The sequence below is a fragment of the Trachinotus anak genome, unplaced genomic scaffold (genome assembly GCF_046630095.1).
Source record: "Trachinotus anak isolate AG129_WGS33_773 ecotype Australia unplaced genomic scaffold, CSIRO_AGI_Tana_v1 ptg000013l, whole genome shotgun sequence".
NCBI lineage: Eukaryota > Metazoa > Chordata > Actinopteri > Carangiformes > Carangidae > Trachinotus > Trachinotus anak.
Window position 1 is genome coordinate 24,990,024 of NW_027273864.1, and position 21,310 is coordinate 25,011,333.

The following is a 21,310-nucleotide window of genomic DNA, read 5'->3' on the forward strand; positions in this document are numbered from 1 at the left end:
GATCAAATGGCTGAGCAGTCTATTTTAAAAAAGTGGAGTGTGGCGCCATCTGCAGGCCACATCCAGTGCTCAAGATCAGACAGATATTGTATGTTCCTTTCATATAATACAATAGTGAGTGGATAACACATGGTAGAATAGATAAAGATTTTGACTCACAAGAGGAAGAGCATCATGAGAGTGAAATATGAAAACCTCAGTCGTGACTCTGGAGAAGATTAACATACTAAAAAATGCTCTTAAGCTTCACTCCGACTGGATTTGTGTCTCTACAGAAGGTGGGTAGATTTTAACGGACGTGACTCAAATCCTGTCTGAAACCAGATCTTATTTAAATGAATTTCTGAGGTTTTGTGTGAAAACGGGCCTCAAACAATGTTTTTGTTAATCTGACAGATTTCGTAAACATGTGAGCAGTATTTGGTATTCAAAATTTAAAGCCATCAGAATGACACAATAATTTCCAGGACATCTTATTTTTTTGTCTCATATTCCATCTTTTTTCTATGACTGGAAAACTGGCCAGTTGTGATGTGTTGAAACCCTGAGTTTGTATTTCACTAGTACAGTGGAAGTCTGGTCACAAAGAGTAGAACATGAACAAAACAAGACTCAGCATTTTTATACATCCAGATAACATTTTATTAATTTTTTAAAAACAAAAAAATACAGTGATGACGTCTGAGTCTTTGAGGGCTCAACTTCTTTCGGCCAGAGAGCATCATGGGAGTCAGACAAACAGAGAAACAGAGAGCTGATGTTCAGGAGCAGAGTTGTTTAACTACAGATCTCTGATGAAGAGCGAAGGTCCATTAACGCATCGAATCTTCTTGCATTTCTTTCCTAGAACCATGATTTTCATGTCACCTTACTTCACCTCTTCAGAGTGAAACTTTATTTAAACGCACAGTGAAAGAGCAGTGACAGAAGTCTCAGCTAACACCTCTGCCAGAGCAAAGTGTAAACACAGAGGTATACAAACTACTTTATAAATACAGCCTGGCTTTTGTGGAAAAAAAAGTGAGAAAAATATAAATACAGAGTATCTTGTTCTCTCAGTTTGCAGAGAGGAATTGGCAGAGGCTCTCAAAACCGACAGGAGGAGGACGACGGAGGATGATGATGCATGGTATTATGCACGGTATTTCCAGGTTTTCATCCGGTTGGTTTGCTGATTGACGAGTGAATGAGCACGAGGGTATGTGTGCATAACTGAGGGTGAAAAATAATCCCTGACTGTCGACCCTGTTTATACTGTTCCTCCTAAAACAGACAACTGGTGGAAAAATCGGAGAAAAGAGAAATAAAGGAGCGTTTGAGAAAGCTACAGACCTTATGTTAAATTTAAAATCCCACCTTATAGGAGAGGAGAGGAGGGGAGAGAGGAGTGAAGAGAGATAGGAGGGGAAATGTTACATGTTTATAGGTAGGAGACAGAAACATGAGAGGGTGGAAAGAAGGGAAAAGGAAATCAGCATGTGAGAGAAGGTGAGGACATAAGGGGAAGACTTTGGATGACAGGAAACAGGAGTCTGTCTCTTCGTCTCACAGTCCAGCATCGTTGTACGTGGGCGTGACCACCTTCAGGATGCTCTGTGCGTTCTCCTCTACCAGAGGGCGCCACTTCACCTCCCCGGTCAGCAGCAGGTCCTCACCGTTCAGGGCATCGATGTACTGCATCTGCACACAGCAGCAGTGGTGGAGGAAGCATTCAGAGCCTTTACTTGAGTAAAATGTCAGTACAACAATGTAAAAATACTGCATTGCAAGTAAAAGTACGACACTGAACTAAGTACAGAGGTAGTATCGGTTGGTACTTGAAGTGCTGAGTCTGACATGATTAGATTAACACTGATGCATTTTCCTGCTGCAGCTGCCTACAGTGGAGCTGGTTTGAACTACTTTATGCAATCAGCTAATTTAGTCAGGCAGTACCCAAACTAGGGGTCAGGCCCCTCAAAATGGTCACAAGATAAATCTGAGGGTTCATCAGAAGGAAGGAAAAAAGAAGAAAGGCAAAGTTTTATGAAACACATTTCTCTAATTTCTACCTTCTTTGTGAAACACTGGATAATTTTACCTCTTTTAGTTAAATTAATTCTGTAGTCGCTGAAATGAAAAGTTGTCTGTTTTCCGGTGAATGCAGCTGGTGTCTGTATTCAGACTAAGGTTGTTTGTGAGAGGAAAGACTCATCACTCTGTAACATCACTGTAGAATTGAGATTCATATCACATCTGAATCTGAATCTGAACTTCATGGCTGTGAATCAGGAGCTTCGCTGTTCGGAGTCAGCAGCTGCTCACTGAATGTGTCGGGTTCATTTACTAAACATTTCTTATATTCTGCTGCTCATCTCGGTGTCAGGTTGTCAACATTAAAATCTTAGTGTTTCTGCTTCTAAGTCAACAAACACTAATCAGACATCTGTGAGTTGAAGTTATTTCAGACTTAAGTTACTCACAAATGTTGAAAGATAAACCAGATGAGATTCAATAAAGGATTAGAAGGAATTCAGATTTGATTTGTAGAATCGTTATTGGATCTGAATTCAATAAATTGTCACTGAAGCCTGTCCCTGTCATCACATACTAAAAATCATATTCATCATGGGCTGATGTACAGCATCAGACAAGAAATACAGACACAAAACTACAACTAACTCAACCTAACGACATAAACTAGAATCACTGCCTCACAGTTTTATGCCTCCACCAATCAGGTCGCAGGAAATATGGTCACAACTACTTTCGTTCCTAAGTGTTGAATAATGACCAGAAGTGTTTTTACAGAACATTATGATGTCACAGGGAAGTTGCCCTTTGACCTTTTGGATCAAACTGTCATCACTTCATCATTTTCTCCTGTTAGACATTTGTGTTGAATTGTGTCATAATTAGTGCATGAATTATTAAATTATAGCTACAAACATGTTTTGTGAGGTCACAGTGACCTTTGACCTTCAATGGGGTGGACGGACATCCTGACAACATAATGCCTCTGACCACTACTGTCACTGCATAATAAAACACTGAGGGTGGAGTTAATGTATGTAGTTGTGTCACCACGATGCTAAACCAGAGTTTTCTTGTGCTTTTGGTTTAGTTTTTGTGTGTTTGAATATGTGCGATGTCGCCAGCAACTGTGATGGCACAGTGACACTAAACCTGACAAACTTGTTTACCTTCCCCGGAGTGAATGTGAATGAGAGTGTGTATGTGTGTGTTACATCGAGGGAGTCAGGAGACCAGCAGGTATAAACACACAGACACACACAGACACACACACACACATCCAGTGGAGTGTATCATTTGTTTGTTTTCTGACGCAAGACTCCAAACTGCCACACAGCTTTTGGGACCATGAGTGCGCACGCATGCGCACGCACGCACACACACAGGCAGTGGGGGACACTTTGTTAGCTGATTGAGTTGGACACTGCTTCCATGACCTTTGACACACTTGCATCTAAGAGTGTGTGTGTGTGTGTGTGTGTCAGGTCTTGTTTGTCCGATGCCACAGTAGCAGGTTCCCTCCACATGCAGCCTCTGAGCTCATGAGAATAAGAGTGAGTGGATGCATCGTGCTGACAGCGAGACAAGAATATAAAAAGTAACGAGGGCAGCGAAGCAAAAAAAAAAAAGGGGAAGTCTGACGTAAACAGTGAGACAGAGTCATTAAAGGAGAGCTGGAGAGGGGGGATGAAAGAAAGTCGAGGTGGGGGGAAAGAGGAGGTCCTGCACCACATGGCCCTGGCAGCAGATGGAGGACTGCAGGTGTTTCTGAGACCAGGAGAGTGTTTTCAGTCTCAAAGAGGGAAAGAAAATATACAGAGAGGAAGAGGTGAGCAGGTTAACGGGTGAGGAAAAGTGCTCAGTGGGGGAGGGAGGGGCAGAACAGGGTAAAACAGAGAGTGTTGGATTTTAGTACAAAACATCTAAAAGTTCACAATTTAAAGTCCATACAGAAGTGTTCATAGCTTCATGGAGTTTAAGTATCAGAAGTAAATACATATGAAAACATAATCTCTGATTCAGCATGTTCAGCATGTTACTGTTGTAGCTGCTGCAGGTGGAGCTGCTTCAATGAAACTATCTGAGAAGAAGGTTTGGAGGGGAAACGTCTGTTTCGCCACCTCAGCTAGACTCAGCTTTTCTTTGTAAGGAGTCAAAGCCAAAAGGCCCGACACACCTGTACAGGTGTTTTCACTCATTATAGCTAATCAGAGCTCTGCTCTGATTGAAGTCAGCTGGAACTCATTGCATGTATCTACTAATAAACTGGCAAAGGTGTAATTTCTCCCATGTTTACAGTTCCAAACTAACGAAGAGAGTGAGGCAGATGTCCATCAAGAATAGTTTGGTCACACTCTCACAGGAAAGCTCTCATCAGGCATGTTAAAGGTCCTATAATGCAAAGTTTTACTCTGAAACTAAAGCTGTCAAATAAATATAGTGGAGTAAAAGTATAAAGGGACAGAAAATGGAAATGCAAAGTTCCACTGTACTTATGTACAGTGAGTAACTTTCCACCACTGCCCAAGAAGGGCAAAAGAAGTTTTAATGATGATCTCAGTCAAAACTTTGACAAAATGTGTTTGTTTATATTTTCTTTCCTTTCTATTTGCACTCTTAAATCACTGGTGTCTTCTCCAGTCCAGATTTCATCATTTGAATGTGCAACTAAACCTGAGTATGAAGCTTTCAGATCTGATGATGGTTTAAATAAAGTTTCTAAAGACTAACAGATCACATGTATTTGCAGAAGATGTAGTGGCACTTCTCACACATAAATCGCAAATACAAATATATTAAGAGGTGAGTGTAAACACACCTGTTTGCGTACGTATTCCACCATGAGCTCCAGCTGTTTGGGGTCTTCACACTGGCGATTGAACAGGTTTCTCCATAGAGCTGCAGCCAGCACGCAGTCATCAGACAGGAGACCCTACAGACACAGACACATTCATCACATTATTGGTCCGGCATTTTTACAGCGCACACACAGCTTTTGTACTGTGAAGCCAGAGACTCTGCAGTTTTTGATGACGATGACATTGACGATACCATTTAGAAAAGTATATTTCTGACCCTAAAACTGAGCTTTTGCAGTGCAGCTGATCATGGACAGCAGAGAATGTCTGTCTCACCTGTCATCAGACACTGACTGTGATGCAGTTTTGTGCTTTGCTAACTTAACAGTGTCTCCTCCGCTGCCTCTCTCTCCCTTATAGGTGTTAAATATTAAATATAAGCCAACTGCCAAATAAAATAAGCATCTATATACATCCTCAAATGAATTCCAAAACTGTTGAACATAAACACTGGGCAGCATTCAAGTGTGTGATATAGCCTATTTCTTTTTTGGTTTTCACAGTGTGCGTGTGTAAAACAAAGCATCTCACCTCATCATATCCAAATATTGCAGCGTAGAAAGTCTCTGTCATCTCCTTCAGTGCTTCCTTTCTGTGGGTGGCGTCAATCTGCATCACACAGCGAGAGAGAGAGAGAGAGAGAGAGAGAGAAAACAGAAACACTGTGGTTAGATGCTGAGAGGTTTCAGGAGACTGTCAGTCCAACACTGCAGTGAATGACAATAAACACCATCCTCTTATCTTGCTTTTTCTCATGATCACTGCCTAGTTTTGGGTAATAATACAGCTGGCCAATCAGCCCACATTTATATTCTGCTTCTATTAGCACAGTTTCACTGTAACAAGACTACGAGTGTACAGCTACACAAGTAAAGGTCAGTTTATTTATACAGCACCATTCAGACACAAGGCAATTCAAAGAGGCATTACAGAAGATACAAAGACAAGAGATACATACAAAAGACATTAACTAGAATTACCGCCTCGGGGTTGTATGCCTCTGCAACTAGTTTTACATTACATCCCTGTTTATCCAGAGTCATATAAAATAAGATATGAGTGGTGGCTAAAAAGTGTTTTGCTAGGTCACAGGACCTTTGACCTACAACATCTAATCAGTTCATCCCTGAGTCCAAGTGAACCTTTGTGCCAAATTTTTCGGAAGTTCTGTCAAGGCGTTACTGAGATATCCTGTCCATGAGAATGGCACAGACGGACGGACAGACAACTCAAAGACGCTATGCCCCGAGTTTTTAATTGGCATAAAAACAAGAAAACGCAACATGACACAACATTAAAAAGATGTTACATATGTGATTTATTGGTAAGCTGGAGTAAATAATAAAGTTTTATGCCATGATTTAAATGAGCTGACAGTTTGAGATCTCAGGTGTTCAGGAGGCTTGTTCCACAGGTGAGGAGTAGAGAAGCTACAAGCTGCTTCACCCTGCTTAGTTCTGATTCTGGGAACAACTGAGTAAACCTGACCCAAATCACCTGAGGGGTCTGGATGCTTCATAGTGTACAAGTAGATCAGAGATGTACTTGGGCCTGTCTCTAATTTCATAGTAATCCCTTCTGTAGCTGCCCAGACATTATTCTCAAAAGCCCAATTGTTAACATCATGGTGGTACAAGATTAAAAGTCAGGGGATCATTATCAAAGTGGTCAGGATTCATGATTCAGGAGCTGGGGACCATGAATATCTGTGTAAAATATCCTGTAAATCCATCTCCAATTAGTTTCTATATGCTGCTAAAGAAAGGTGGGCTTGCAGTGGTTAATGTAAAAGTCCTCCATGTAAACTTATTTTTTCCCCACAATAAAGCAGCACCGTGTCCTGCAGCCATCTCTCCTGAGGATGAAGCTGGGCTGCAGCAGGGAGTTCATTAAGCACGCAGTGAAATCAGGGACAGCTCAGTCATTGTGGGGTTTGGTTGGTTGCAGCTGGTTGCAGCAGTAATTATGAACATGGAGAAAATGACCAATGTTTTTACTGCTCCTTGCCACAATTAGCATGAAACCTGAGAGCAACTCCAATCACTGGTCCTGGTTGTAAAAATACATGTGCTGCTGATGTAGAGCTCGATTAGGAAGCTGTGCCTGGTTCTTCAGTGTGACGCGCACGCACACACGCACACACAATTTTATTTCTTTTCTGTGTTTTGTTTGTATTCTTTCAGCTATTTCTCAGATTTTTCATTTTTCACTACATTTATTTCGTAATTTCTCTTTGGAGTTCTGTCTGACAAGGTTTTACCATCCATGTTGTCGACAACTGTGATCAATGATTAATTCACTGTTTTCTGTGGATGGATATATGGCTGCTTTGGGCTGTAGCCAGTGGTGTTCAGGTCACTCACCTGTTGCAGACTGTGATCATTTTAGGATACAATATCTATATGTAATATAATATTTAAAAAAACAAAAACAATGTGCAGACTCTTCATGGCACCTGCTGAGGGACTCAAGCTCAAACAGGTGACCCACATGTTGACTGTTCATCGATGTTTGTGTGGCTGTATTTTTTATACTTATGTGTGCAACTTATTTCTTTCCATGTTCAGTCTCCTGACAGAAGTTTAATGAACCAGTTGGTTCACAGGAGGAGTTGTTGAGGTTGAGGTTAAATTCTACCTTCAGTGATTATTTTCATTGTCTATCAATTCAACCGTTATTGTCTCGATTAACTGATTAAAATTTTGGGCCATAAAATATCAGAGAACTGTGAAAAATGTTTCGTAGAGCCAAAAGTTGAACAGTCTGAAATCTGGTGATATTTACTTTAATATAATACCAGGGAAAGAGGCACGTTTGGTATTTTTGCTTAAAAAAAAAGAAGTTCTTTTTGATTATCAAATTAGTTGTTTGTTAATTTTCTATTGATCGATTAATTGACTGGTGGTGCTGCCCGTACTTCGTGTCCATCACGCTGACTGTTGCCTCACAGGGCAGAAGACTCAATATGAGAAAGAATTACAGTGAGTGAAGTTAAATAGTGCAGATTAAATGTCAGGTTTGTGTTGAGGTCAAACTGATTTAAATTCTAAGGCACGTGTGTGCGCTCGTGCCAGAACGGGAGGATATATGTACGCAAGTGTACGTACACATTCTGACTAAAGTTCACAGATGCAGCTGTGAAAACATGCAACACCCCCCAACACACATGCACACACATTTCCCCGCTCTGTGCTCCGCCCAGTGCATGCACACACACATCAAAAGTGACCTCACAAACTGCACTGTAATTTCTCATCCCTGACCTGTTTCTGTCACACAACGAGCTAAATGAGCTAAAACTAAAGACCTCATGGTTTGAAGCCTGATGAACTGTGGCTCCAGATTCAACCATCAGGCTCCATTGACATCACAGATAATACAGTCCCTGACAAAAGTCTTGTCACTTATCCATTTTGTAAAAACAACAGCTTATAACCTGACTTTTAATTAATCCATTGGTTTTAGAAATGGCTCATATGAAAGCTAAAACCCTCCCAAATTATGTTTAATATACTAAAATAAATTTGCTTCACTGAAGAAAGATTGATCATTTAATGAACACAGAAAGGTCAGATTTTGGCAAGACAAAAGTTTTGTCGCCTACAGAGAGTAATGTGAAAATTGAACAAATAATTTACTTCAAATACAAAAATATGTTGCATAACATCAGTGAATTAAGTAGTGGTGCTGTGAGATCCATATTTAATATCTTGTATGACTTCCATGAGCTTGTAGGACTGCAAAAGCAGTCTTACATGCTGTCCAGAGTTCATCAAGATTCTTTGGTTTTGTCTTCCATGCTTCCTCTTTCATTCTACCCTAGACATGCTCAATGATGTTCATGTCTGGTGACTGCGCTGGCCAGTCCTGGAGCACCTTGATCTTCTTCGCCTTGAGGAACTTTGATGTAGAGATGGAAGTATGCGATGGAGCACCATCCTGCTGCAAAATTTGACCCCTTTTATGGTTGGGAATGTAAGAGGTAGCTAATACTTCTTGATATTTTAGGCTATTGATATTGCCTTCCACCCTGCAAATCTCTCACACACCCCCATACTGGATGTAACCCCAGACCATGATTTTTCCTCCACCAAGCTTAACTGTTGTCTTGGTGAATCTCGGATCCATGCGGGCTCCAGTAAGTCTCCTGCAATATTTGCGGCGGCTGTGATGTAATTCAACTGAAGATTCATCTGAGAAATCCACCTTCTGCCACTTTTCCAGCGTCCATCCTTTTAGCAGGCTGTGGGCCTTGGCAAATGCCACACATTTTTTTAATTGCCCTTTGTTTAGCGCTGGTTTCTGGGCACTGATTCGACCATGGAGGCCATTTCGAGACAGAATTCTACAAACTGTTCTGGATGACACGGGGACTTGAGGTGACCAGGCCTGGTGGAGCTCTGCTGCAGTGGAAAAGGGGCTGGCCTTGGATTTTCGAGCCAACAAATGGTCCTCCCGAGCAGTTGTCTTGCGGGGTCTGCCGGACCTGGGCTTGTCAAAAACATCTCCAGTCTCTTCAAATCTTTTTCTTATTCTTTGTACTTGATGCTGAGACACATTGAAGGTGTCAGCCACCTCAGCAGTGGATCTGGTCTTCAGCCTCTTGATAATCAACGCTTTGGTCTCAGGATGAATCTTAGGCATGTTTTCAGAGGTCAAGTTGCAGTTGATGTGAAGGTCTGGTGTGCTGGGGTTCTTTTTATACACACACCCACTAATTGACTGATCAATTATTGATCACAGGTGAGGCTGTAATCTAGGATTGGGTGCATCATATGACAAGGCGACAAGATTTTTGTCTTTGCAAAAACTGACTCAGGGGCTTTACCAAGCTGTGAACGTTAGAATGCTTTTCAGCAGTTTCGTTTGGCACCAAAACATTATTTCAAAAGCTGTTGGGATTGAAATTAGCCATTTCTTGTAAAAAAAAATTGATTAGACATATATTTGAGGGGCACTTAAGGTCAACTTGTACCCAAGCGACAAGACTTTGGTCAGGAACTGTATACAGCTGACGCCTCTGGTGTTTACCTGCCACCATTCGGATTTTACAAGTAAATGCAAGTGACTTGGTTGAATTGATTTGATGAGGTGTGGACTAGAGGAATCAAACACTCAAAGCTGGACTCTGACTTTACACCAGTGACTCGTGACCTCACTTGAACCTCCTGACTTGAAATGACCCAAGTCTAAAGATGAAAATTCATTCACGATATTAATGTGTACAGCAAATCAACTCTTCATTTTTCTGACAACCAATAAACCTCGAATCAATCTGACTGCAGCAACCGGATCTGAGTGATAAAGAATATTTGGGATTTCTCGTTTATTGTTGTTTTATTATTTCAATGTTTTTTTGACATAAATGTAACACATCATTTGTGATCTGACATAACACAAATACACCAGCCACACTGGGAATCACATTACACTTTACTGAATTTGCTAGCCGCCATGCAGACTCATGAAATAGATCAGTCACGTCTCATCCTCAGGTTGGAGCTCCTGTAAGTGTCAGAGCATCAGTATGAGATGCTTTGATTGGTGATTGTGTTTTCGAAACTTATTTCAGGACTGCAGCTCACCCTTTCATCCCTAAGCACAGTGTAGCTGTGGTGTCTCTGATGTAACAGAAACAACACTGTTTGCTCTGAAAGACGCATGATGTTGTATTTACATCACGGCCGATAGGAGCCAGAACCAATAAATACCCACATCTACTGCAGAGTCATGACCTAGGAGTGAACACAGATTGTAACCTTTTCCATTGCCGACAAAAGCCTGATGTTAGTGGGTCTTAGTGAGGCAATTTCGGACACTGTTGGATACTGTTGTTGTTTTGTAACATGTTACAATGACCAGTGGAGTATGAAAAAGGTTAAAGGTTTTGCTAGAGTCTCCTTGGAGAAGCACGTCAATATAAACGACCACAGATATACTGGTATTGGCATTTACTGTATATTGCCAGATAGAAATTTCAGCATACATTTTTTTTTAACTTTTATTTTTGTTAATCCAAGTCTATCAAATTTTAAAAGGTCAGACACAAACACATAAATAAGTACAGTATGTTTTCACTCTATGAACTTTGAGAGTTAATTCCAGTTTAATCTGAGTATGAGAAACTCTGAAAGCTACGCATGAGCAAAGCCAAGATTTAAGTCTGTGATGTCAATGAGCGACACTTCCTGGAGCTGCTCCACTGACAAAGAATAAAGGAGCAACTCTGTGGACACGGTGACCGCAGCCAGACCCACACTCCGGGGATTTGGCTACACTTTCTGCTTGAGAACTGCTGGCACAATTATGCTGATGTAAAACTTTAAATAAACAGAACCTGCATCCTATGTAGCATGCAATGGCACGGATAAAACTTAATGCCCTGTTGCATCAGCCCGAAGCGGAAATGTTTTTGAAATAATGAATATTTATTCAAGAGAATGACATTTAGTAGTTTTCAGGCACAGAACCAGTTTGGAAGCTGGTTGTTTCAGATTTGTGTTTTTTTAGCAACACACTGCTATTTCAGAGAAACCTGAGCTGCTGTGGCAACTAACAAAGGATAAAACATTATGTTTCTCCTGTAATTAGACAGTATGTACTGACTAATGAAATATGTGATATAATACTGACAAACAAGAGGTCTGCACTAACATAACAAAACAAGTTATGTGTGAATGGTTATTTTCACCATTTCTAATTCAGAAGGTCTGATTAGTTTTAGTGGTTATGGTTTGTTCTAGAACTGAAACAATTATGTTGATTAATCAAGTTTAACTGATGAGCAGAAGAATAAATGATCAGCAACTATTTTCATAATCAATCGATAAAGTCATTTTCCAATAAATATTTGTGTTGTAACTGAAATATCTCGAACTGAATCGATATAGAATCGACCTGATGATGACTGTGAAGCTGTGTTGGAATCTCCACAAAGACAGACACATCTTAACACACAAACACAACCGACACACGACACACACACACACACAGAACTTACCCCCATGATTTTGCTCCTCTGCTCCACATCCTCCCACATGGAGTGGACAATGTAATGGCACATGTACTTTCCTGTTCTGCCCTCTTGACGCATCCGCACCAAACACATCCTGACAGAGGAGGGAATCAAGTTTCTACTATTTATTGTTATCGTGATCACAAGAAAATGCATTTCCTCCTAATCAAGCTCATTAATCAGCCAAAAATCAGCCATACCAGATGTTAGCCTCTGCATGTTACATTAGTACCTGGAATCAATCTGTACTTGAAGTGTTACATCAGGAACACACTGCCTGTGTTACATGTGGAGGTCCTCTGTGTCGCTGCTACTGCCAGCCCTATCTGTCTACATAGAGTTTGCAGGCTACTTGAATGTCCATTTTAAATTAATTTCTGATTTATTTTTGATAGTAAATGTCTCTAAAATGCCACTGTCTCCACATGCAGCTGCTAAAATAGCTAAAAAAATATTTTTTCATGTCTGTGTCATATTTAGATTCCGATTTTGTGATGTCACTATGACATCAACAGTTCTTTTCTCTGGCTATGTTTACTGTGAGACACGAGGTCGTGTGAAAAATAGGCGACAAGGTGATTCTCTAGATCACGAGATGCCGCTCTAATCAGTAACATGGGCGCTGAAATGTGTGTTCCCTGCTTTAAGGACTTACAGTAACATCTAGGAAATCAAAGTTCCCTTATTAAAATGCGATTTTATGCAATAAACTGCTCCAAACTCTAAAAACATCACCTGCTCTGTGCAGTGGAAGCATCAAATTTATATTGTGGATTGTTCTCGACTCGTGTCCACAGACTGAGAGATAACACACTGCAGTCATGCACCATGATGATGAGACAATGGTGAGACAACACTCACCATACATGCAGCTGTGCTACCAAGAACCAGGAGTTGAGTGTGTCAGGGAGGGAGCATTCTGAAACACAAAACATTCACAAGTGTTATGACAGAAAACAAAGACAGCACTCACATGTAAACTTGTGTTCCCATCTTTTCCTACAGACACTGTACAGCAGCAACTATCAGTCAATTAACTGCAGCTACTTTCATCATTAGTTGATGATTAGTTGCAGCTAAACAACATTGTGCCTTATAAAAGCACTTCACATAAAGATTTAACCTTTGTATCAACTGCTTTCCATTAAAAAAAACAATTATTTCTAATTTCAGTTACATTCTTTAGTTTCATGTTGTAAATTTTCAGTTTCTCTGCAGTCATCATTATGTTTTTGTAATACCTGTAAAATCTCTCATCACACTAGAAATCGTGAAACGGGCTAAAATGATTAGTCAATAAATCAATTAGTCAATCATTCAGACACTCTCTGGTTCCAGCTTCTTACATGTTCCTGGTCCTTTTCATACATGATGGTAAACTAAATGTTTTTGGGCAAATAAAATGAGAAATCTAAAGAACCACAAATAATTAATAAATTAATTGAAAGAATAATTGACAGATTAATCAGTAATGAAAATAACTATTAGTTGCACCTACACTTCCTCTGAACACAAGATATCCAGGATGCTGAGCCCCGATATGAAGCCACAGCGCTGTGTAAATCAGCCTGTGCAACAGGATCACACTCATTTCACCAAATTTAAGATGCAGTGTGATAATGCAGCAGGCTCCAAGTGTGTGTGAGTAATATTAGTGTGTTTGTCTCCATGTGCCAGGTAGTAAAGTGTAAAATAAAAGTGTCAGGCAGCTGGTGACAGTGTCCCTGAACGCTCATTAACTCAATTTGGACAGGGACAAATACCAACGGCTTAATGGTCACTGTTTGGATCTGGACTAATACTGGAGTCTGTGTGTGTGATTTTCAAGCTTTTCTCAGTGTGTGTGCACAATATTATACAGAAACCTTCGCTACTGCCTTCAAAAACATATTTGCCATTAACATGCTTCTTATTTTGAAAGGTATGTTTTATAATTTCTAATGTGGTCCTGGAGGGAGCCTCAGTTTGAAAAATAAGGGCGTTTACCGGACAAGGGAAGTCTAATTAAACATGCTCTTGAGTTGCACAGTGGGAAATGTAGGATCCAGTGTTACTGGAGCCTGACTCATACTCTACAATTAACGATAAGATCAGCTTGGACCATTGCTTATTAAATGTGTCTCCTGAATCTACTATACTGTGACAATGCAAATTGCTGGAGTACAGAGGAAACTTAATTGTAGGTCTTGTTTGAACTGCACGTTTTCAGCAGCAAGAGTGTGGTGTATCTTTCCCAGAGCTGGGAGGATGGTGACATTAAGTGCCGCACTTACTCTCAAAGAAATCGTCATAATTGATTCTCTCTACGCAGCATGTGTACATGCGCAAGGCAGCAATCTTGATTTTCTGTGAAGACAAAAGGGAAAAAGAAAAATCAGTAAAATAATTACACTGCACTTGAGTTTAGCTTTCTGTTTGGAGCAATGTCATCACATGCACACAGAGCAGAGACACAGAAACAGGAGAGAAAGAGCAAGCTGCTAGCCGCTGAGCCTCTTTGTGAGAAACTCTGGTCAGTGATTGTGTGTTTTTGAAACTTATTTCAGAGCTGCAGCTCATTCTTTCATCCCCGAGCCTAATGTAGCCACAGTGTTTCCAGTTTACGTACTAGGCAGGTGTCTGTGTGCTCTGAAAGATGTTACAGATCGGAAAATAATAATAATAATAATAATTACCATGATAATTTTGGTCATTATAATCATGATATAACATTTTATACCATTTCATTACTATTCAAACAATTCAAAGAGCTTTACATGAGGCAAAGACATAGATGTTTTCCAGGATTTGAGGATGTAATCTTTGATTCCATGCATCTATCACTGCCATTACACAAATTTAACTTCAGCAATTACATGGAGAAAACAAAAATACAGATGGCGACACAAACCTTGGAGCAGAAACAGGATGTGAGGTCATATATGTGTAATTGCTCTTGCCAAACTTTGGATACCTGCTGTGTGGCACCAACATTTTGCAACATGACAACAACACACATTCCCCTGCACATACGCCTCCACTAACTGTTTAGCCAAAACCTCCCACATAACCAACCCTTGCCATGCCTGTAAATGTTTATACTGTGATGATGTGGGTATTCTTGGAAAACAGTCACTGCAACAGTGTGATGCAATGGATGAAAAGAAAAAAAACACAGCATATTTATGATTTAATTCAACGGGTCTTCTGAACATTGTATCACAGCCATTCATGTTTGTCTTTTTTGTTATTGCTGATTTGTGAATATCAGAAATCAATGTACATATCCAAGATCCTTTCTCTAAATATTGGAGGACTCAAGAGGATTTTACAGGAGTTCACACTTTGTCTTCACTACCTTTCCCTGCAGTGCCACAAATGGGCTCAACAATTTTAAGTACCATTATTAAAAAAAGGGCCCTGAGTAGAAACAGCAACCACCCTGTATCTGTGTATATGTACTTCTAAAAGCAGAGAAGACTTATTAGGTGGCGTTTGAGTCTGTGTGTGTGTGTGTGTGTGTGTGTGTGTGTGTGTGTGTGTGTTTACATGCTGTGAGGAAGATTCCTGGCTGACAGCCCATAATTTAAGCTCCCTGCTGGGAGGTCAGAGCTCTTCTGTTGTCCTCTGACCACCACACACATGAACTGGAGTCATATAATTGTCCTTCACATACAGCAGTAGTTGTATTTACTGAGCTTGAAAACAGTCAATGAGCAAATATGTCTTATTAACCAGACTGATAAACTAAACTAGCTCTGTCTGTTGTTCGTACTTCGAATGTAAATAACTAAGTTTTCTATAAATGACAGTTACAAAACAGTGATTACTGTGCTTAACGTCCATCTCTCTCACCTTTATTGCTGTTTGTATGTCTCTCTGTTTCTTCCCTGCTTGTTATATCAAAGCCTTCCGCCCTGTGATGTTCCCTCCAGGGTGTTGGGGACATGTTTGCTGTTTGCACTCAACCAACAGGTTAAATAAGGGTAAAGGTTCAGCTGTTATTGTATTAAAGTATTTTCACACTGCAGTCACTATGTTTCCTACTTAGCTCTATTGTAGGTATCAATAAAGCTCAGTATCGTAAGACTATCGTAACTACCTTACTACTACTACCACCACTACTTGTGGTTGCTGTCATTAATCACGAGCAGGACTGGCCATGATGTTGTGATGCTAATGTGTAGATAATCCTACAAAAGTTGCAACTGTTGAATTGTGACAACTTGTCAATAATCTTAAGTGTAATTTTTGGCCTACATGAGGTCCTCCTCTCTCTGTTCCTCTGTGGAGTAACTGTGTTAGGAACTGGTGAAGTCCCACCATGCCTCAACTACAGCAGCACATACAGCAGCTACGTCCACAGGCTCTGAAGTTATGCTGTAGCTGAAGTGTTCAAAAATGTAACAAGCTGCAGCAGCTACAGTGATACTGCTCAGAGATAAGAGGAACTATGATTGGTCAGTTTGGGGTGCTTGAGTTTCTGATGTAGGTAGAAAGACACAGAGACATCTGTCACTTATAACCCACAGCACTGCTATTCTTGTACACTCTCCAGTCACATCTCACATTGTTTACCCTAACTCTGTCCTCTCTGGTCTCCTTGATAAACTTCAGCTGCATCCTAAAGCAGCAGCTTGTATTCTACCTGAACCCCTTCAATAGAACATGTCACTCCTGTTCTCGTGCAGCTGCACTGTCTCTCTGTTAAACACCATAGTGATTTCAGGATTTTGCTTCTCTCTTTCAGGTCACTTCACAAACTGCACATCCGTATCTCTCTGACCTACTCCACACCTGCCTGTGCTCTTAGATCTTCCTCTTCCATTAATCTCACTGAACCTCCATCCCTTCTGACTAACACGGGGCCTTCAGCCATGTTGCCCCTCGACTCTGGAACTCACTCCCACAACACATTCATAGTACTGACAGTCTTCCCAATTCCCGCCTCAACACACACCTCTTCAAACTTGCCTTTTCTGTTTGACTCCAGTGTTAGTGTTCAGGGCATATTTATTTTATACAATTACATTTATTCTAATTTTTTTGTATTTTATGCCTTGTTGGATTACTGTCTGTTGCTATTTTATTTCTTTGACTGTGTGATGTAAGGTGTCCTTGGGTGCCTTCAAAGGCAGCTATAATTAAATGCATCATTATTATTACTAATATTATTATTAGATACATATAGTACATATTAAAGGAAATACCTGTCTTACTTAGCCAACTTTTTTCCTTTTTTCCCCACAATCACTTAATTTTACAACCTCAAAATTTACAACCTGACCGTGTCTTCCCCCTTCTCCCTCTGTCACTTACCCATTTGTTGTATTTGAGTGGTCCTGTGAAGCCCATGGCCTCAATCAGCTTTGTGAAGGGCCCAACCTCTTCCTCTGTTTGCTGAGGCGTCTCCTTCACATTACAGAGCTGCCGCACAAGAAACAGAACAGAGAACAGTGAGTGGAGGGATGAAAAAGGGAGTGACAGAAGAGTGTAAAAAAAAAAGAAAAAAAAGAAATGGAGATAGAAGAAAGGAAGAGGGAAGGAGAAAAAAGATGAGGGGCAAGGACTGAAAGATGAGAGACGGCGTCTTTGATGACGAGAGAGAAAGAAAAGAGTGATGAAAAGCAGGGGAGGACAGAAAGGTGGGGGTAAAAACAACCCTTTATGTTCCCTGTGTGTATATATATACATATATACATTGTATAACCCTCATTAAATCAACAGCACATACACTTTGTCCGAAACACACACACAACCTACAGTATGATGACACACACCTGGGGAACATGACCTTTATGGGGTGAGTGCAGCTGTTGAGTATATTAATATAGTGACCTACTCTTAGCTGCGTGTTGTCTTAGCAGTTTCATTACAGCCGCAATGACCCAAGCGACCCTTCATCACTGCTTCTGCTTTAAAATCCCTGCAATCAATAGCTGAATCTTTGCCAACACTTGTTTTCTGCTGAACAAAAAAACCCAGCTTACTAGCCTACTGCTTTGCACATGTCTGTGTTCAATATGCAGTGCAGTCAGGCAGCACTGTAGTGGTAATATGCGGTTATATACATGAAACTATGAATGAAACTTAATATTAATTTAATACTACAAATAAGAATGATAATAATAAGTTAATACATTAATGGGAAAACAAGCTAAATATTGTCTTGACATTGGCAAAGGTCTGTGATCGTTGTTCACAGAGATCATCGTTGATCAGCACAACCCTACTATACCATCTAGGGACTTAAAGTGCACTGCATCCTTACATACTTGACAATATGACCGCTCTTATGCACTCAAAATAGCAAGTGCAATAATCGACATATGCGATTTAAGACACAGCTTATGTTACACTTGTATCCTCTGCATTCATAAAGAACATCTGCTGTTGTGAATCCATACATCTTTAGTCCTATGTCACAACTGTATAAGATGTTGGGCAAATACAACATCAGGACTCAGTATGGATCGACACCAACAAACACTAAATCCTACTTTTTCGGCTAGAGCATGTTTCATTAGACTTTTCCTGTCTGGTAAACTCCCACTCACTCACAGTTAGTAATGCAGGTTTTGTGTGTAGGTTGATGATCCTGGTGAGTTATTTTCTCAGACTGAAATATATACATCTTTTTAGCTACTCAATCAAACCCTGCACATAGGTTTTAAATACTTCTCTGTGTGTGTAAGTGTGCACATCATGTTACCTGTGTGGTGATGTGCAGAGTCCGACATGGTGTTGAATGGGGAGAAGAGACTCTGGCCAGCTGGCAAGCTACTAAAGCTCTAGCAAAGCAGGCTTCCTGATCTGATGACTGGGTGGGGATGGAGAGAAGGACACAAAGAAATAGAAGAGGAGAAAAAGAGATTAAGCTCTCACAGCTTGACATGTACAATATAAAACAAAAAGCTACAGACAGGGAAATTACAAAGCTAATATGAGCATACATTTGTAGATTTGATCTTTTGTCCCGGCACAAAACCGGGGGCTACTCCTCGGGGGAACTAAATATTGCCAATAAGTAACCAAGCTTCAGTTGTGCTTCTCCTCAAATGGAAAAAGATGGACCACCATAATGCTCAAATTATCTTATAATGCTGCAATCATAAATGCTCACTCAAGGATATGATGGCACACCTCAAACTCAAGAGCCAGAGTAGATGGCTCTGGGATCATAAGGTCTAGCAATATTGTCTGCTCTGTTTTCAAAATAAAACAGTGGTGGTGTTAGTGGAAAGATGCTGGTAGCCACACACTGGTATAGTACGTTTCTATGATGATAACTGCTGCAGTGTTAAAAGAGAACAGCCACATCCTAATCAACAGCCACGCTGCAGCCAGATTTGCAGCGTTGGCTGATATTGTATATGATATATGATGATGGTTGTGCCTGACAGCAGTTTCATAGTGACTGTGAATCCAGAGAATAAATTACTTTTTTTGTCAACAATTCACAGTGCAAAGGTTTAGATTTTAAGTTTATCTGAAAAAGTTTTTAGATAAACTATAAAAACTAATCTCTCTCTAAAAAAGGCCCAATAATTGAGAAGTTTCATTAGTTCCACTGTTACATTAAGAAAAACCCAGAGTCTGCTTTTCAATAGTGATTAATCTGCCATATAGTGATTGAACGGTCAGACAAATATTTAAATTATGTGTTGATTGTTTGAGTTATTTCTTAAGCAAAAATTCATATAATTCTCCACTTACAGCTTCTCCAGTGTGAGAAATGTTCTGATTTTTTTTTCACGTTTGGGTTTTGGACAGTTGGTCAGACATGACACACTCTACCGCCAAAAGGTTTTCAAGTAATTGATTAATCAACTGATCTTTTCTGCTTTATTCGAACAGAATAAGCATCATGATTTTTCATCATGATTTTGTGCCTCCTCCTTAAGGGTTTGCTGCACCAAATTTACTTTATTATTCTTCCTGAAAGTACTTTTACCCAATACAACAGGTTAGACTGAAATACAGCAGGTGTTGATGTATATAGGTCAACTCGGACTGCAACTATTCGGACTACTTTCAATATCAATTAATCTTCAGATTAGTTTCTCAATCAAATGAGTAATCATTTACTCTGTGAATTGTTTTTTGTTTTTTTTTTTTTAAAATGCAGCACACTCACATTTAAGAGGCTGCAACCTGAGAATATTTGATATTTTTCTTGAAAAACTACTGAAATTATCAATCAATTAAAAAATAGTTGCAGATTAATTTTCTGCAGGACTAATTTCAACTTCGTTTAAGTCTGTGAGTGTACATTTCTTATTTTCTGTCCTCACTCCAGATGTTTGTATGTGTTTGGGTAACATTTGGTCAGTGATTTCATATTTCCAGCAAAGCCTGGACTCTTTCTGCGGCCGTTGCCGTTGGATTAACGCCAGTTAACGGTCAAGTTCACCTGCACAAACCAGATGATTACCCACACAGGTAGCTAATCTTATTAAACTACCAGTTTTAGTTTGATGATATCCCAAACTCAAGGATACACTTGTACCAAAAATTTTACTTTTTCTGTCTTTCATTTCACTCTTTGCCTTCACTTATCAGCTCCGGTGCCTCACCCGCCGGTAGCTCTTCTTACCGTTCGTATTGTGTTGTTAGTTTACTTAGCTTAAATCCTATTAGCAGCTAAGCTAACGTTAGCTGTAACGTTATTACCTTTCGGTAGGCGGCTCTGGACGCTGTCCCGTTAATAAGGCTTCTGACGGCAGACTGCAGCGGCCGCCGATACATGGCTCCTAAATGTCTGAAACCCACAGGCTGCCACCAAACTGCGGCTCCCTTCAATAAAACCTTACGGTTTGGTAACAACAGTCCTCCTCCACCTCCTCCCCCTGTGCAATGTCAACGGAATCTGTCCGGCGCGCAGTGCTGTCCGGTCAGAAAACAGGCCTCGGCGAAGAAACGGTCCGCTTTGAAGAAAGTGGTTATTAATTCTGTGTATTTAAATTATATTTAATTTATTTCATTCTTTTAATTTTGTGCTGCAGACCCAAAATATGTTACAAAACAAGAACTAAAAATCACCTTGTAATCTCAAGTTACCTCTATAAAAAAAATATTTTAAAAAAGTGCCTCTATTATTGTTTCAAGAAGGATTTACAGTGTTTTGCTTATAGTACCACAGCATGCCATATACTACTATACTCTTTCTCATATTTTCTTTAATATCATGATTAATTTGCTTCCACAAGCCACTGATGTTTCAGATTTAGTAGGGGGCAGCACAACATCACTCTGTAAAAACATACACTCTGTCGCCAGTTTATTAAGAACAGCCAGTCAAAACTAATGCAGTCTAATTTAATAGCCCTGCAACAAATCCTCCTTCATGAAGGGTATAATGTTCAGTTTTTTGTTGAAACTGTTTTAGAGTGGTGTTGATTCAGCTGTGTGATCATTAGATTGTGGTGCTGGTGAACTGAAGTGT

The 21,310-nt window shown here is 40.1% G+C and overlaps 1 protein-coding gene across 1 annotated transcript; it reads right to left on the reverse strand.

Annotated features, from left to right (window-relative positions):
* Nucleotides 1-618: 618 nt before the first annotated feature.
* On the reverse strand, nt 619-20,748 carry uqcc1 (ubiquinol-cytochrome c reductase complex assembly factor 1). Its single transcript, XM_071494386.1, has 9 exons — nt 20,539-20,748; nt 18,578-18,685; nt 17,185-17,292; nt 14,160-14,232; nt 12,748-12,805; nt 11,872-11,980; nt 5,403-5,480; nt 4,832-4,945; nt 619-1,680 (listed from the first exon to the last, which is right to left on the reverse strand). Exons 1-9 carry the CDS (start codon nt 20,611-20,613, stop codon nt 1,546-1,548), a joined length of 858 nt encoding a protein of 285 aa, XP_071350487.1. The 5' UTR covers nt 20,614-20,748; the 3' UTR covers nt 619-1,545.
* Between the last annotated feature and the right edge of the window lie 562 nt (nt 20,749-21,310).

Coding starts and splice junctions, on each gene's coding strand:
- uqcc1 (XM_071494386.1), bottom strand. CDS start 20,613: ATGTATCGGCGGCCGCTGCAGTCTGCCGTCAGAAGCCTTATTAACGGG. Junction 18,686..20,538: donor CCAGAGCCGCCTACCGAAAG/GTAATAACGTTA, acceptor ATCCCCACCCAG/TCATCAGATCAGGAAGCCTG. Junction 12,806..14,159: donor TTATGACGATTTCTTTGAGA/GTAAGTGCGGCA, acceptor TTTGTGTTTCAG/AATGCTCCCTCCCTGACACA.